At 33.7% G+C, this 17,438-nt stretch overlaps 1 protein-coding gene across 2 annotated transcripts in view; it reads left to right on the top strand.

Moving 5' to 3' along the window:
* Positions 1 to 17,438, top strand: part of CABLES2 (Cdk5 and Abl enzyme substrate 2) — a 36,176-nt gene that overhangs the window by 13,703 nt on the left and 5,035 nt on the right. The window contains exons 2-7 of one of the 2 annotated variants that reach the window (XM_051976704.1): positions 4,838 to 4,909; positions 5,086 to 5,178; positions 10,975 to 11,052; positions 12,618 to 12,726; positions 13,624 to 13,789; positions 16,657 to 16,760. In XM_051976704.1, the coding sequence (XP_051832664.1) occupies positions 4,838 to 4,909; positions 5,086 to 5,178; positions 10,975 to 11,052; positions 12,618 to 12,726; positions 13,624 to 13,789; positions 16,657 to 16,760 (622 nt within the window). The remainder of the gene's footprint in view (positions 1 to 4,837; positions 4,910 to 5,085; positions 5,179 to 10,974; positions 11,053 to 12,617; positions 12,727 to 13,623; positions 13,790 to 16,656; positions 16,761 to 17,438) is intronic. The other variant, XM_051976703.1, reaches the window with a different exon arrangement.

Here is a 17,438-nt window from a genome sequence, read left to right as displayed (position 1 = left end):
ACAATTTAAATAATGTATATATAGAGTGCTGCTTTGCAAACTTTGAAATGCTATATGTCAGCTAGCATTATTATTACTTACTGGAAGGACGTGCATTTTTATCATTCTAGGCTTAAGAATGTCATTTCTGTGTTGATTTTTAAATCTTTAAGAAATTTTTAAGTCTCCTTATCTTTATCAAAAAGTATTTCTAGCCCAGAAACAGAATTTCACATTTGGAAGAGGCCGAAAGCCATGTAATCTGATCTCTGTCTGAACAGTAATCTCTCCTGCCACATTTCTGACAAAGAAGTCACCCAGACTCCAGTTAAAGACCTCCAAGAGGAGAGGATCCTACTATCTTCAAAAGAATATTCTAATTTTTTAGGAAATGTTTCTATATATACATCTAAGTACATATATATCTAATAGAGCAAAATCTCCCTCACTATAGCTTTTGTTCATTTTTTTCTATTGAAATGTCATAATGAGAACAGGCAGGCACTAAGATTTAGAGGGTGTTGATAGCATTCCTTTACACCTAATTATCCAGAATAATTAGTTAACATAGGAAGTAACTGATGCTTTTCCTCTCAGCCCTGTGAGAATTTGCCAAGTAGCAGCCTCACTGTGTCCTGCCAAGGCCTTATGTCCCAAGGCTTTTCCTCTGCCCTCTCCTTTGCCCCCAGTTGAATTTGTTTATGCTTGATTTAAGAGCACACTTTGTGAAGTTTCCTAATAGTTACAAATTTGTTCTAGTTCTACCCTCTAAGGACAGAGCAAGTCTAGTCCTTCCTCTGTAAGAAAAGGTTTTTAAATACCCAGATGGTTAAATCCTCTTTTTTCCAGGCTAAGCCTTTCTATTTTCTTTATCTGATCCTCATATACATGGGCCATACTGCCTACCCTTCTCTAGATTAGCCTATGTTGCCCAGAATTAGATGCTGTAATTCTACTTAGACAGCTGGTGATACAGTGATTTAGAGTCCAGAAAAATCTGATTCTCAAATCCTGTCTCAGTCAATTATTAACTAATCTTGGACAGAGTAGTTAACTTGTCTGCCTCAGTTTCCTCATCAGTAAAATGGAGATAATAATAGCAACTCCATCCCAGAGGAATTGTGATGGTGTTTGTAAATACTTTGCAAACCTTTTAGCAACATATAAATGGAAATGTTTATTTTTATTATCACCATTATCATTATATTCCAGGCATAATCTGACCAAAGAAGAGTTTGTGAGGATTTTCATCTCATCATCACTTTCCTCATTCTAGCACATTATGCTTTCTCTTAATTCAACATAAGTTTTTCCCTACCATGTAATACACATATATTTGAAAATAAAATGAAATTATATTTAGTTTTTTTTTTTTTTTTGATCTATTGTCCCACCATTGCTTCATCCTTTTTATCTCTCATATTACAAAATACTAGGCAATGAGTAGAATACGTTCTGGAATCAGGAAGATCTGAGTTCAAATGTGACCTTAGATATTATTAGCTATGAGACTCTAGTGAAATCATTTAATTTTCCTTATTTGTAAAGTAGAAATAATAATAGCATTCTCCTTCCAGGATGAGAAGAATAAAATGAGAATTTTCTAAAGGGCTTGGCAAACTTTGCAAACAAAGCACCATGTAAATGCTAAATTATTATTATTATTACCACCTGACACAAACCCTTGATAAAAGATGTAAATATGTTTCTGAATTCAATTTGAGTCATTTTTTTTCCTTTTTTTTCATAGCTGCAAGTAATTAAAAGATGATAGGTGATATATAACACTAAGGTTTACAACACACATAAGCCCAGGTTCTGACACATTCATCTTGTAATAGTCAAACATAAACCCAATTAAAATTCCCTTGCACAATAGGGTAGCAAGAATGCTATGCTACAACATAAAATCTTAGCTCCTGACTTAACATATTAATTAGCAGGTTAAGAATAGTGACCTCTGCCTAAGGTAACAAAATGTGCTCTCAGTGCCTTGAGAAAAATTAATAATCACTTGAAAAGAAATTGAAGTATAGATAATTTTGCTTAGGTAATATTACTGGAAATTTTCCCAACTCTGAAAGAATATAGTACCAGTAAATTACAATAATTATTATATATTGATGTTTTTATGTGCCAAATGTCTGTAGCATAAGGAATAGCATTATCACTTGAATAGGCTGAAATGTTTAATTTGGGATCTCAGTTTTCAGTGAATCAATTTTTTATTGATATTTGTTTAAAATACTTCTCTTGTAGAAAGCATAGTCAGTCATGTGATTTTATTAAGGCCATGATATATCACATAAATCAGTCTCTAAACTTTTTGGATTGCGTATACCTATGAGTAAAAAAAATTTTTTAATAAAAAATGTATTTTTGTCACATACATATACAACCTTAAAGTATGAGATGAGTGAAATAAATTTAAATGGTACAAAAACCTCACTAAACATTCAGTTTTTTTTAGGAAGCAAGATTATTGAACATATTTAATTTTTTTGAATCTTTAACAGTTTTCAGTACAGCAAAGTTCATGTACTAAATTCAGTTTGTTGCCATGATTAGTTTTGTGGCTGCTGTCCTATCAGAAAAGGATACCTGACAATCATACATAAATCACAAGTTGAAAAAGCACATCATTGACTCTGCTTACTGTAAATTATGATACTTATTTTTAAATCTTATCCAAAAATTATCCACAGTTTATGTTGATATTTAGTTGGCAAATTTCCATCTTCTCTGATATCAAGAAAAAATCCATTGAAATTCTTCATTTGATATAATTTTAACCAGGTTAGAAAAAAAATTTTTTTACACTGTGCAGATAGAAGTGATCCATTTTTGACAACACAAGCTTAATTTTTAAGTGTCTTACTGGTCATAATGACTTTGTGCTGTTATTAGCTAATATCTGAAGGTACAATAGAGAGAGAGAGAGTGAGAGTGTGAGTGTGAGTGCATGGCTTGATTACTAATAATAGGATATATCATCTATTTTTTCAGTCTTTTTGATGATTTTTTTAATTTGGGAGATGCTTCTTCCTATTAGTTTTGATTAGATTGTTATTGTTTTGCTTTTATATTTATCGTGACTGATGAGATCCTCCTGGGATCTACTCTTTTCTCTACTATTTTCTTTTTGTTTACTTATGTTCATTGATAGTATTATCAGTCCACAAATTCTTTACAGGAATCTTTTAAAGCCAATTTGTCCATTTTGTGAGGGTTAATTTGATTAAAACTGGACGATATCTATAAATCTACTTAAATTAGACACCCATAAACTATAATACATATCCACAGAAAGTGAGCCAACAAATCAGAGGTCCCCACTGCCATACCTTCTGTGCCGGTGAATTCCCATTTTGTCTTAAGATTGCCTCAAATATTATACTGTGTATAAAGTCTTGATATCTATCTAATTCATTTTTTAGATAAATAAAAAGAGAAGATAGAGGATTCTATTCCCATATTTCTTTTGGGAGGTCATTGACATAATGAGATAGGGAAAGTATAAAAATTTAAAAGCACTTATCCCATTTTTGACATATAAGATCCCTATTTTCATGTAAAATGAATCCTCTTTTTATCTTCCCAATGAATTTTATGTCTTGGGCTACAGATGTCCCTGTTAATATTCCCTAATTTTTGTTGTTGTTCACATGTTCCATAGAACATGTTTTCTGTAAAAAGAAAATGTTAATTAAATAGAAGGGCTTTTTTCATTATTGTTGCTTTCTTTCTAACATTGTCTGCTCACCAGTTATTCTACCTGTTAGCATCCTATGTTTTTGCACCATTTCCCCTCATTGTTGCCCCCATTTCTAGCCATTGAACCAGTACTTCAAGCTGCCACCTCCTCCATGAAACCTTCCCTTATACTATCCTAAAGTAATTAAAAATTATTTTTTGTGCCTTTACTAGGCAGAATCATTTATATGTGTATGTATATAAATATACCCCCCTATATGTTCCAAAAAGGCAGATAAATTCAGTATTTATTTCTATACAATAATTCTTTAAAATAGAAGAGATAATGTTTAGAGAAGTAGATATGCATGGTTTTCTTCTTAAATAAGTTTTCTCCCAGAAATCTATATAAAATAACCGTACCTTATACTATGCTAAGTAAATATTAAATATTAGTAAGGATGAGTTTTCTATGATACTAATTTATGTTTCACATTAATTATTGATATTACCATTTAGAATTTCAGTTCTCAGATGTTTTTCTAGAAGCATCAGTTGTTTCATGGTCTGCAAGAACTAGTATAATAGATATCATTGAAAAAAATAAATTTTGTGATTTGAAAAGGAAGTCAGCCATGTGACAAAAGCATATGGTAACAAATGGACCTCTAGAATGCTTCCATTGTAATGTGAAATGTTAAAAAAAAAAAAAAAAAGTTCTAGAGAAAGACTCTAGCACCAAACAGGGTATGGAGGACAGGAGTGGAAGGGAAGACGTATGATGTTACAGTGAAAGACCTCTGTGGAGGATCTGTGAAAAAAACCATGGATAAGGTACCCTAACCAAAATGAATAAAGATGGATGGCTTTGGTTCTTCATCACTAATGGGGGGATTTACCCACATTGGTGAGTTCATAGATTCTATTTAATATAAGATCTTCTAATTAAAATGGAAAATAAAAATCTTCTTAAGTTGAATTTTACATACTAATGAGTCTATCTTTTTTCTGAAATTTTGAAGAATAACTTTTGAAAGATTTATTTTTTCTGGCTTTTTTTTTTGATAACTATTTTAAGGGATCCATCACATGCTTTTTTAGTTTCTATTCATTAAGGCTTTCAATTAATATTATTCACTCTTCATGTTGGTGTACATTTTTGCAGAAGGCGTTTTATCTCCCAGCGCTGTTCTCTAGAATTTTTAGAAGACATAGTGGAATATGCCACTGTACAAAGGTACTCTTTCAAAGCAGCATTAATCTTGTTGCATGCATTCCTTTTCCCTGCTACCCTTGTCCAAGAAAAGTGCCGGAGGTCCTGCATGCTGGTGCTGCCATCTGATCATACAAGTCCTAATGAAGAGTCTGTGGGGTAGAGAGAAATTTATTTATTTTTTTCCTTTTCAATTGCAGAACCAAACATATATCTGGATCACCAAGACACAAAGGCTTGAAGAAGACTCATTTTATTAAGAACATGAGACAATATGACACAAAAAATAGCAGGTGACCTTTAATTTTTTTTTATTACTTTAATATAGAAACTTAATGGTCTGAGTGTTTCTTCTACATTATATATACAGGTGAAATGCTTGTCTCTACAAGTCTGCTCAAAATCATAAAACCACTAAAACAGGTTAATATGTGAAGATTTTCAAAGTATTGAAAAGTATGATTTTGGGGAGGAAGCTTTGTTTACAGTAGAATCTTAAAACTTTAGAAATTATTGAAGTTAATTTGAATTTTGTATCTTCAAGCGTTATTCCTAAAATACAGGTGTAACTAAAATTTCCCTGCATAAGAAACACTTCCTGTTACATGGAGGATCTAAATATGAGTGCCTATTTGGAATTTATAAGACTTTAAGGACCTGGCTTTAAACTTTTTTAAATTAGTTGTTTATTTCAGTCATGTCCAATTCTTTGTGATTCAGTTTGAGGTTTTCTTGGTAAAGGTTCTGGAATGGCTTGTCATCTCCTTCTCCAGCTCATTTTCCAGATAAGGAAACTAAGGCAAACAGGGTTAAGTGATTTGTCAAGGGTCACACAACTAGGAAGTGTCCGAGGCTGGATTTGAATTCAGGTCTTCTCGATGTCAGGACTAACATTGTATCCACTGAGGCACCTACCTATCCTCTTAACCTCCTTGAGTATGTTTATTACACACAGTTCGATTCATGCATTTGGTGATCCAGCCGAGGTGTCCTTACTGTCCTTAGGACACAGCCACCTATTGAATGAATCAATTGCTTAATCAACAACCTTAATTATGTTCCAGGCATTGTGCCAGGCTATCGGGACACAGAGACTATGATGAAACTATCCCTGCCTTCAGGAACTCATGCCATCAGGGAGAATAACACTTACATACCTAAGTGCACAGTGGACAGTGTTGGACTTGGAATCAGAAAGATCCAAATTCAAGTTCTGTCTCAGACAATTAATAGCTGTTCCTATCTGTGCAGGTCACTTAGCTTCTCTGCCTCTCAGTTTCCTCCTTTATAATTGGGAGCTCACATCCATCAGAGTAGAAAAGATGACTAAAAAAGGACAGTGATAACATGGGAAGAGTTGTGGGAAAACAAGATCCTTAAAGCACTATTGGTGGACCTATGCATGGGTACAACCTCTGGAAAACATTTTGTAATTATACATGATGAGCTTATTTTCCCTTTGAAGCTATTCCAACACAAGACTTATACCCAAAAGCGATCAAAGAAAAAGGAAAAGGTCCAAGATGTACAGATATATTCATAGCAATTCTCTTTGTGTTGGTAAAGAAAAAAAAAGGAAACTAAGGATGTTTAACAATTCGAATGGCAAAATTATTTGAGGTATATAAATATAATGAGATATTATTGTGTTATTAGAAATGGGGAATAGATTATTTTTTTAAAAACTTGGAAAGATCTACATAAAATAGCACAAAGTAAAAGTCAGCATAAACAGAATACTAAAACATCTTCCTGAGTTCAAAATAGCTTTAGACGCTTATTGACTGTGTGACCCTGGACAACTCATTTAACTCTGTTTGCCTCAGTTTCCTCATATGATCTGGAGAAGAAAAATTACTCTAATAATTTGTGCCAAGAAAACCTCAAACGGGATCATGAAGAGTTAGACAGAACTGCAAAATTATTGAACATGGTGGGGAGTGGCATTACAGTTGTGAAATATTGCATGAATTTTCAATAAGGTTACTGTATTAATAATTTTACTTCACTGTTTCAAGAGACTTCTCATGAAGTAGAAGTAATCTATAAATATTTGTAATATAAAAACAGAACACATCAAGAAAACAAAAACAAAAAATGGCAGTTAATTAGCACCTGCCTCACTAGGTTGTTATAAGAATTGAATAAGATAGCATATGTAAATTGCTTTGTAAATTTAATGCTTTTGTTATCATAAGTTGGTACAAAACATATACAAGGTAATTTCAAAGGAAAGACCTTATCAGCTTAAGGCATCAGGAAAGGAAGACTTCATGTGAAGTGATGAAGTTCTGTGCAAACAGAATTTGGTTCTGTCTTTTAAAAATACATCTTTTTAAGAAATTACAGGGACACAAAGAGATCTTAAAGAAGGAAAAGGGACCTGTATGTGCAAGAATGTTTGTGGCAGGTCTCTTTGTAGTAGCCAGAAACTGGAAACTGAGTAGATGCCCATCAATTGGAGAATGTCTGAATAAATTGTGGTATATGAATAATATGGAATATTATTGTTTGGTAAGAAACGACCAACAGGATGATTTCAGAAAGGCCTGGAGAGACTTACAGAAACTGATGCTGAGTGAAATGAGCAGGACCAGGAGATCATTATATACTTCAACAACAGTACTCTATGATGATCAGTTCTGATGGACCTGGCCATCTTCAGCAAAGAGATGAACCAAATCAGTTCTAATGGAGCAGTAATGAACTGAACCAGCTACACCCAGTGAAAGAACTCTGGGAGATGACTAAGAACCATTACATCGAATTCCCAATCCCTCTATTTTTGCCTGCCTGCATTTTTGATTTCCTTCACAGGCTAACTGTACAATATTTCGGAGTCCGATTCTTTTTGTACAGCAAAATAATGGTTTGGACATGTATACTTATTTTGTATTTAATTTATACTCTAATATATTTAACATGTATTGGTCATCCAGCCATCTAAGGAAAGGAGGGGGAGAGAGAAGGGGAAGGAGGGGAAAAATTGGAACAAAAAGTTTGGCAATTGTCAGTGCTATAAAATTACCCATGCATATAACTTGTAAATAAAAAGCTATTAAAAATTTTTAAAAAGGAAAAAAAAAAAAAGAAATTAGCAGGGACAGTTAGTTGGCACAGTGGATAGAGCCCCAGCCCTAAAGTCAGAATAACCTGAGTTCAAATCTAGTCTCAGACATTTAACCCTTCCTAACTGTGTGACCCTGGGCAAGTCACTTAACCCCAATTGCCTCAACCCTCCTCCTCCCCCCCAAAAAAAGAATTTAGCTACTTCCTTTTCCTTATTAGTTCAACTTTTCTTTGCTTTCCTCTTCATATTATTTCTAGTACATACATGTATAGCAAAGTGCTCATTTTTAGACATGTAAGATTTATAAATAATCCTCTGGAATTTTCGGTAATAATCTAGAAAATCTGATAGTGATATTTTAGTAAACATTTCAAAGAAAAGCTAAAATTAGAATAGAAGGCATATATAGGCTAGTATTTTAGAATGTACAATTTGTAAGCCCCAGATATTGCATAGATTGTCAGAAGCAATGTATTCGTTTTTCTTTTTCCTTTCTTTTTTATTTTTTGTTCCAAAGGAAAGGCAGTGGGTGAGATTTTTTTTTTCAAGTTGATATAAAAATAAAAGGCATCAATTGAATTTCAAAAAGAAATGCTAGCTTAGTTTTAGTTGAAAGAAATGAGGATTTATGAGAAAAGATGAAATTCATTTTACTTACATTTCCCTGATAAATTAATTCTGGCTCTTTTAACTTACTCTGAATTATTTCTGATATGCTTCATATTATAAAAGATGACATGCCGCACATTGGATTTTTTAAAATGTTTTTCTCAATTAAAACACTTTTTTTTTTCTTTATCCCACTTTCTGGCACATGTAAGAAACAGCCCTTGTGTCATATATTCATAATCAAAACAAATTGGCTACCTCACAAAATGCATTTTCCATTCTACATATTAATCCACTATCTCTCCTGTCTGGTGAACAGCATTCATCAGGTTTCTGGAAATGTAGTTGATTATTTCATTCATCAGAATTCAGAAGTCTTTCAAAATTATTCATTTTTACAACGCTGGTGTTACAGAATAAATTATTTTCCTGGTTCTGTTCACTGCATCAAGCCACATAAGTTTTCCCAGATCTCTAAAACTAACTCTTTCTTCATTTCATATGGCAAAATAGTTTTTCATTGCATTTATATATGATAATTTGTTCAATTATTACCCAATTGATGGGAATCTGGAGCTGCTAATAATATATTTTTATATATGGGTCCTTTTCTTCTTTGATTTTCTTGGGGTATGGTTGTAATAGTGGTATACAGAGTCAAAGAGAAGTAACTTTGGAGACTGAAAAATTCCAGATTGTTTTGTAGAATGGTTAAGGCCAGTTCACAGTTCCAACAGTACCTGAGTTTTGAGTTTTCCCACAGCCTCTCCAAAGTGTCATTTTCTTTTCTGTCTGTTTTTGCCAATCCAATGGATGTGACGTAAAACTTCATGGTTAGTTTAATTTGTATTTCTCTAATAATTAGTGATTTGTAGCATTTTTAAATATCATTGTAATTAGTTTGGTAACTTAAGAACTGTTTTTTCATACTCTTTATGTTTGTTATTGGGAAGTGGCTTATTCCTACAGTTTTGTTTTCCACTAAGAAGAATGATGTGCTGGTTCTCAGAGCTAGAAGAGACCTTAAAAGTCATAAAATCTCAACCTCTCGATTTAATGATGAGGAAACTAAAGTAGATGACCACCATATTACTAGTCAGTATTGTCTTTGAGCCATAATTCCAAGTAGATCTCTCCTACATTGGCAGTTTGCTTCTTTTGACCACTGAAATTCTTTTCTGTTGTGAGGCCAGGAGTACAAAGTATAGCATTGGACAAAGTGAATTTCACATATCCAGGCCTCTAGAGCAAAAAGTAAAACACATGTGTGATATTTTTATTCGGTAAGCTTTTGTGAAACAGTTACAATCCATAATACACCATCTTCAGTTTCATTAGTGGTAAGGATAGGAAAGGGGAGTATTAAAAACTTGGGTCATAGGAAACAAATTTTAACTATAGGGACTTGTGACTCTTGACGTTAAGGCTTTTCTCCATTAATTGGATCATTGGCCTTTCATATGCCTTCCTTTTTGCTTTGGACAGTAGCTACCTTTTCATGAGCAAATAATCAGAAATGAGTAGAAAAGCATTTCTCCTTCTCTGAGGATACACAGAAAAAAATGGAGACATCCTTGTCACTCAAGGAACCTATATTCTGAGTAATCTATATTCTGTGTTGAGGAAACAACACAAAAAGGGACCCTAGAGAAATAACTTGGCAGAATTCATTTGATCTTGGATCCAGAATGGGGAGGGAAGAAAGGATACTTTGGAGGAAGAAGAAGACAGCTGTTGAAATCATAGAGGAGATGGCCATGTTGCAGAGTAAATTAAGCATAGTTGGAGTTTTTCCTCATATTAGGAATCACTAATAGAGACAGTTACCCATTTGGAGAGCAAAGTTTTTCCCAGGCAGAGGAAAAGTTTTTCCCAGGCAGGACATTACCTGGTGCAGGTATGGAGACAGCCAAAGTCAGGAATAACTCATGTGAACATGGAGACTCTTTTCTGGACCCTCTTATTAATTTGCCAGAAATGTTGCTGTATATATGTAATGGAAGATAGCTCAGAAGGTTAGCTATTGACAGTATTTAACTCTATTCTAATGTGATTTGGCATGGCTGGAGTGAGGGAAGACACACTAACCAAAAAAAAGTCACAATTGGAGAAACCTGCAAGTTGTCAATAGACTCCCAACTTCAGACTCTGTGCTTGAGGTGGCACACAGTGTTAACTGACATTAACCTTTTCTTGTTAAAGACTCAATGAGGAAATAACTTGAAAATTTTCCCACCTTCTGAATTTCTTAATGAAATATGTGCTTGCTTTTTTAATAAAAGAAAATATTTACATCAGTGCCTAAGCACATAGTATGTGATTGAGAAGCAATATTTATGAGTATTTTTAGCTTAGTTCTAATTTTGTGAACTTTCTTATATCATCATTTGTTTTCCCCATTGCATTTCAGGATAGTTCTGATTTGTGCTAAAAGGTCCTTGTGTGCAGCATTTTCTATTTTGCCTTATGGAGAAAGCATTCGGATTAAGTAAGTAAAGATTTTAACTGTAGATCTGACAAATTTCACAAAAGACATGATATGATTTAACATGTATAGGACTGCTTGCCATGTGGGAGAGAAGGGAGGGAGGGAGGGCAAAAATCAGAACAGAAGTGAGTGCAAGGGATAATGTTGTAAAAAATTACCTTGGCATGGGTTCTGTCAATAAAAAGTTATTTAAAAAAAAGATATGATATGTAATTTATAATTTGCTTACCTAAACATCTACATATATAAATAGCTAGGTAGTATGATGAATAGAGCAACAGGTCTGCAATCGGGAAGGCTCATCTTCCTGAGTTCAAATCTAACCTTGTGTGTGATCTCTATGTGTACCCTGCCAAATCACTTAACCCCATTTGTCTCAGTTTGCTAAGCTAAAAGAGATAGAAAACCATTCCAGGATCTTTGCCAAGAAAATCCCAAATGAGGTCAGGAAAAGTTGGCCATAATTGAACTACTAAAACATCTGCAAAATGAGCACCTTGCACTTTTCTCTAACTTTTAAGTTTGATAATAAGAGCATCAGCATTATACAAGGTGTGGTATATGTGATAATGATTTAAAAGCTCTCTAGGATAACATAACCTGGGGGAAATAATGTTAAGAATTAGAAAAACAGGTCTAAAAATTCAGACCTATTATAATGAAGAATTATCCCCCCAAAATTCCAGAAGCATTCAGAATTCAGTAAAAATACGATCTAATTAAACTTCCTATGAGTTAAAGTTATTCATCATATTAAAAATATTAATATTCTGTTTGCATTTTGAGGTAATTTTGTGTAGCTTTTTAAAAACTATTTTTGGGGGAACCTATTTATATATAAATTGCCTTTATTGTTCTTTCACTTTATGTGGAATACAATTGTGTTCTCTCACATCCTGTCCACTTGATTGTCCTGTTCATAATTTATGGAAGGAAACGGATGTTTAGCAGTAGAAATAGTATTGTGTGCAAACATGCTATAAAAATAGTCAATAATAGAAAACCCATTCTTCCTCTGATGTGGGAAAACACCAGTTACAGAGGCAGTTTCCAAAGCTTACTGGCTGTGTATTACTACAATTTGATTTTACCTACAAATTTTCCTATGAAATGTGTACAATCCTTTAAACAAAGGTAAGTAATGGTATTCACTAGATGTTTATTGGTTAATACAAATTTTATTTTGATTATAGGAAATGGTATTATCTAGGAATTAATACTATCATGAAACAGAAACAATGTAAAATGCTAGGGAATTTCTTAATATCTTCTAATAGTATTTATCTTTTACATAATCTTAACTCAATGTTATTTCTATGAAAGTTCAGGTTCCATTCCTTTTTATTTTCAGTAGCTTATTGATAATAGATGTATACATTTTTCATGGGAAAAAGGAAAAAAAACTATCTAGACATGTTCATCAGTATTGATGCTATTTTTAAAAATCTAGCTACTTCTTTCTCCTTTCCCAATCTCCCTCCCCTAATTCAGTAGTTCATTTACTATAGGAGGAAGGAATTTTATCTTCCCAAAATATACCATCTTTGATCTAAATACTTTTACAGTGACATAAAGGTAGAAAGCCAGAAACAGAGGCATCCATCTGGTGGGGTTTCAGTATCTTCTGAAATGGTCTTTATGTTGGAAGGAGTTGAGCTTGGTGCTGATGGAAAGGTAAAAGATTAATCTTTGTATTTTCATAGTAACTAATGCTAATTATTGTTTGTAGAATTTTGAAGTCAGAATTTTTAAGAATGCTAAAAGACCTAAATATTTTAACTTTTATTTAAAAATTTTAACTTTGTTTATCTTACTGTTTGTAATTAATTGAAAGATAAATAGGAAAGAAGCTTATGCAACCTTATGGAAAATAGGCTTATATATTTATTATATTACCATTTTCACTTCTAATTTTATTTTTCTAAATAAGTTGAATTTTAAGCCAGCTACTTTAACATAAACAAAAGTGTTATATTCCTCTTATTTGGAGATTTGTTTCAAATCTCAGATATCACACAATACTAATCCTTTTCAGTTTCATTATATTATAGAATGTTTTCATATGAAATATTTGAAGGGATGAATGTGAAAATGATAGAACAGTGAGCAGGATAAAATACCATAGGTTACCAAAACAGTAATAATTTATATCAGATACTCATTGGATCATGTATAAACCCATACTCTTAGGATGGAGAAATGAATTTTTTACATATGCTAGTTTTTCGATGGTAAAGTTCCCTAGGGAAGTAACCCAAACATACACATTAATTTCCATTCATAGGAATTCATTAGGGCCAAACTGGACTATCAATGTGAATAAAAGGAAATAAATTCAAAGTTGAAAAGATAGCCTACAAACATGGTTCTTTCCTTCGTCCTAAGTAAGCAGTTGGGAAGGAATTCATTTTTGCATTCTTTATCAATACATACAACATGAAGAAAAGCCTCCTGAAACTTGGGTTTGGGGAGCACGGGGATACTTGGTTTGGTTTGGTTTTGTTTTGTTTTGTTTTTTGTCTAACTCAGTCAAATGAGGAAAATAATCTCAAATGTGAATTTGTTTTTCAGGTAGTATCTTATGCAAAATTTTTGTATCCTACAAATGCCCTTGTCACACATAAAAGTGATAATCACACTGCAGCATCCCAACCCCGATCCAGCGTTCAACGGACTCTGCCTGGGTCAAGATACAAATCTGCCACAGCTAAATCTGTGCCATCAGGCACAGAATTAGGTATGAAGTTTTATAACATGAGGTTTTCTTTCAGTTCATGTTTTTAGTTCACAGGAATTTATTTAAGAATCTATATGTATAGAACCAAGACAACAAAAACAAGCAGTCTCTGCCATCAAGGAGTTTTCATTTTATCAGGAGAAATACATACACACTCAAATTGATACAAAATATATCATAGTAAATACACTGGAATCTCTAACAGAGCAGTTGAAAAGGCAAGGAAAAGTCTCATGGTATACTTCAGTTGAGCTTTGAGAGAGTCCTTAAGGAAAAATCAACAGCCTGGTCAGAAGGACCAAGAAAGGAGACAAAGGGTCATGTTTGAGGAATGGCAAGAAAAGTCCATTTAACCATATCTTTGAGTAAAAAAAGGCATTATGTAAGGGGGAAAGGCAGTCTGGGGCTACATTATGAAGGGTTTTAAAAGGAAAACAGAAGCGCTTGTGTTTGAGCACTCTAGAGCCTTTTGAGCATGAGATGGTCAGAGCTATGCTTTCAGAACATTTATCACTTTGGTAGCTGTGTGAAGGATGGACTAGGAAGGGGGAGACTGAAAAAGTAAAGAGAATGTAATAGAACTTATTTTATACAAATGCATGCCAGCAATAATGATCAGACCAGTAACTGAACTTAAGCCAATTGAAAAGAATAAATATTGTAGAAATGGAGAAAGGTTGATAAAGACTTAAGAGACACTAAAGGGAGCCAAGAATAAATTTTAAATATTAAATGTGGGAAAATTATCTTAGAATTGTTTAACAGAAATTGCACGTACACATTATGCTGGCTCAGATATCACAAAAGGAAATTCACCTTTAAAAATTAACCACATGCTGAGAATAGTGCTTCACCAAGTAACTTTAGTGACATAATACTACTATTTTTATAGTTAACACTTATTTTTGACAAAATTTAATTTCCATAAATACATCTGTGAAGAACAAAAGGCAAAACAGGACAAGCAAAAACAAAACCGAAAACCCATTTTAAAATACCCCAAAAGCAAACATGGACATTAAATGTGGATGTTCATTTACCAATTCTCGCATTTTCATTTAAGTGCAGCATTTATCGTTACAAATAGATGAGAGTTTCATTGTTAAAAACAATGTTTCCTAATATTTTCACTTAATAGGAAAGAAATAATACAAATTCAATTTTTAGTTAGGACACAAGGATGGAAAATTGGTTTTCTATCTAAAAGTTGTAATTGACCCAGAATTTACATTTATCTTTTTTTTTCTCCTACCACTCTTTGGAGGTATATCCTCTTATGATGCCCAATAATTCAGTCAAATTCTCTTGGGCCCACTTGACCCTCTTGACCCTCCCTTTACCATAAGTGTATGCCCATTAATGTCTTCACAATGGACTGTGCCCTCATTCCTCACTATGAGAATGTATAAACTCAAAGAAATGTCAGTGGTGCATATGTTAGTATGCTGGCATTTTCCCAAAGTCACACACATCAACATACATACATACATACATTTATGTCCATCTGCTGAGAACCTATTTATCCCATTCCAGAGAGATGAAGTTCTAGTTTACTATGAAAGATTTAAGGAAAGCAGTTTTACCACTTTCCTCCCAGTCAGGAAATGTATCCATTTGACATAATATCTAAATTAAATCCTTCACCCTTACAGTATAAGTAAGTCAACATTTATTAAATGCCTATTATGTGCCATACATTGTGCTAAAATATAGTCCCTAATTTCACATGTAAACGACTATATATCAAAAAAGCTATACAGAAGATACATTGGAAATAATCAGCAGAGGAAAAACAGTAGAATTAAGACAGATCAGGAAAAAATTTCTACAAAAGGTGGGATTTTAGCTGGAACTTTTTGGAAACTAGATGAAGAGGGAACGCGTTTCATACATGGAATAATGGCTAATGAAAATGCAAGGGGTCAGGAATTGGGATGTCTTATTCAAGCAACAGCAACAGCCAAGAAGGCCTATGTTATTGCATCCAAGAGTGGGATTGGGGAATGTAAGAAGATTGAAAAAGTGGCAGGGGTTAAGAAGGATTTGATTGCTAGAGCATTTCATATTTGATCCTGGAGGAGAGAGCCACATTGGGATGGTGGCATATTTGTAGGCAGTAGAGAAGTAGCCAGCACACAAGGAAAGATTGAAGATAAGTGAGAAAATAGGGCTGACAGAGGAGGCAACAGATCACTTGTACAAGTTAAGTTACCCTTGGCGAAGAGGAATCCCACCTCTTCATATGAGACAAGGGTAAAGGAGGAGATAGTAGCAAAAGGCACACTGATGGAAAGGGAAGAAAAAGAAATTCTCAGTGAATGGCCTCATTAGATCCGTTTCTGCTTTTCTTGTACTCAGTAGAAGTAGGGACCAGAAAATGTGACATCCTTTTCTCTTCTTTCTAAACAACCTTTAACGTTTCTCAGTTAATCTTATACTGTCGTTATTATTATCATTAGTAACATCCATATAGCAATTTAAGGTTTATAATGCACGTCACATTATCTTATTTGATCTTAAGAACCTGTGAGGTAAGTGAAATTATCATCCCCATTTTACAGAAGGGAAACTGAGTCAGATAAGTTAAGATTTATCCAAGGTCACACTAAGTATCCAAAGCAGCATTTGAACTTGGGTATTCCTCACTTGAAATTTAGTACTCTATCCACTGTACTAACTTGGTAGTGATTTAAGAGAAAGAAAAAAAAAAGAAATTGAAATCAGCAATTTAAAAGGGAAACACACACACACACACACACACACACACACACACACACACACACACACCCAAACATTTACTGGATACCTTTTGTCTGAAAACAATTCTGACTTATACCTATGCTTGATGCTATTGTATGTGCTTCTAGGGAGTGAGACAGGTGATTCAATAGAATATAATCCTAATCTCCTTGATGATCCTCAGTGGCCCTGTGGGAAACACAAGCGTGTTCTTATCTTTGCATCATATATGGTAAGAAAACAATAAAGTGTATAAAAATTGATCAATGATATTTTTCGTATGTCTAGCATTTACTTAAGAATTGATTCAGTGGCAGATTGTGTAATCAATGATTGTGAAAACATTCGGTACTACAGAATCATATTAGTAAAACTTGTGAGCATCTGTCCTTAGAAGATTACAAAAGAGATTCAACAGCAGTAGATTTTAATGTGCCTGTATATGAAGAAACAAATCATAGCATTACCCTCTAGAACTGGAAACAATCTTAAAGCTAAATTGTTAAATTCTTCTAGTATCAATTCCCTGTTAGTATTGAAGCCACTACCACTTTCTCATTTATCTAGGTTCCAGTAGAGATGTCACTCTTGACTCCTCACTGATCCTATATCTAGTCTTTTGTCAAGGCTTGTCAGTTTTACTGTTGTGAGGTTTCTCATGTACATCCCCTTCTCTCCTTTGACACTGCTACCACCTTGGTAGCCACTCTGTGACCTTGTACCAGGGCTACTAAAGTAGACTGCTAGTGTATCTCCCAGCCTCAAGTTCTCTCCTCATTTGTCTCTTCTTCACTCAGCTGTCAAATTGATCTTTCTAAATGTGGATCTGACCATGTCACACTCTTCTCCCTCCTTCTCCCACTTAATCCCCTATTTGAACAAATATATATTCCTGTTTGATATCCAGAGC

The sequence above is a fragment of the Antechinus flavipes genome, chromosome 2 (assembly GCF_016432865.1).
Source record: "Antechinus flavipes isolate AdamAnt ecotype Samford, QLD, Australia chromosome 2, AdamAnt_v2, whole genome shotgun sequence".
NCBI lineage: Eukaryota > Metazoa > Chordata > Mammalia > Dasyuromorphia > Dasyuridae > Antechinus > Antechinus flavipes.
The sequence above is the reverse complement of the archived record's forward strand: the minus strand, read 5'-3'. Positions and strand labels throughout refer to the sequence as shown.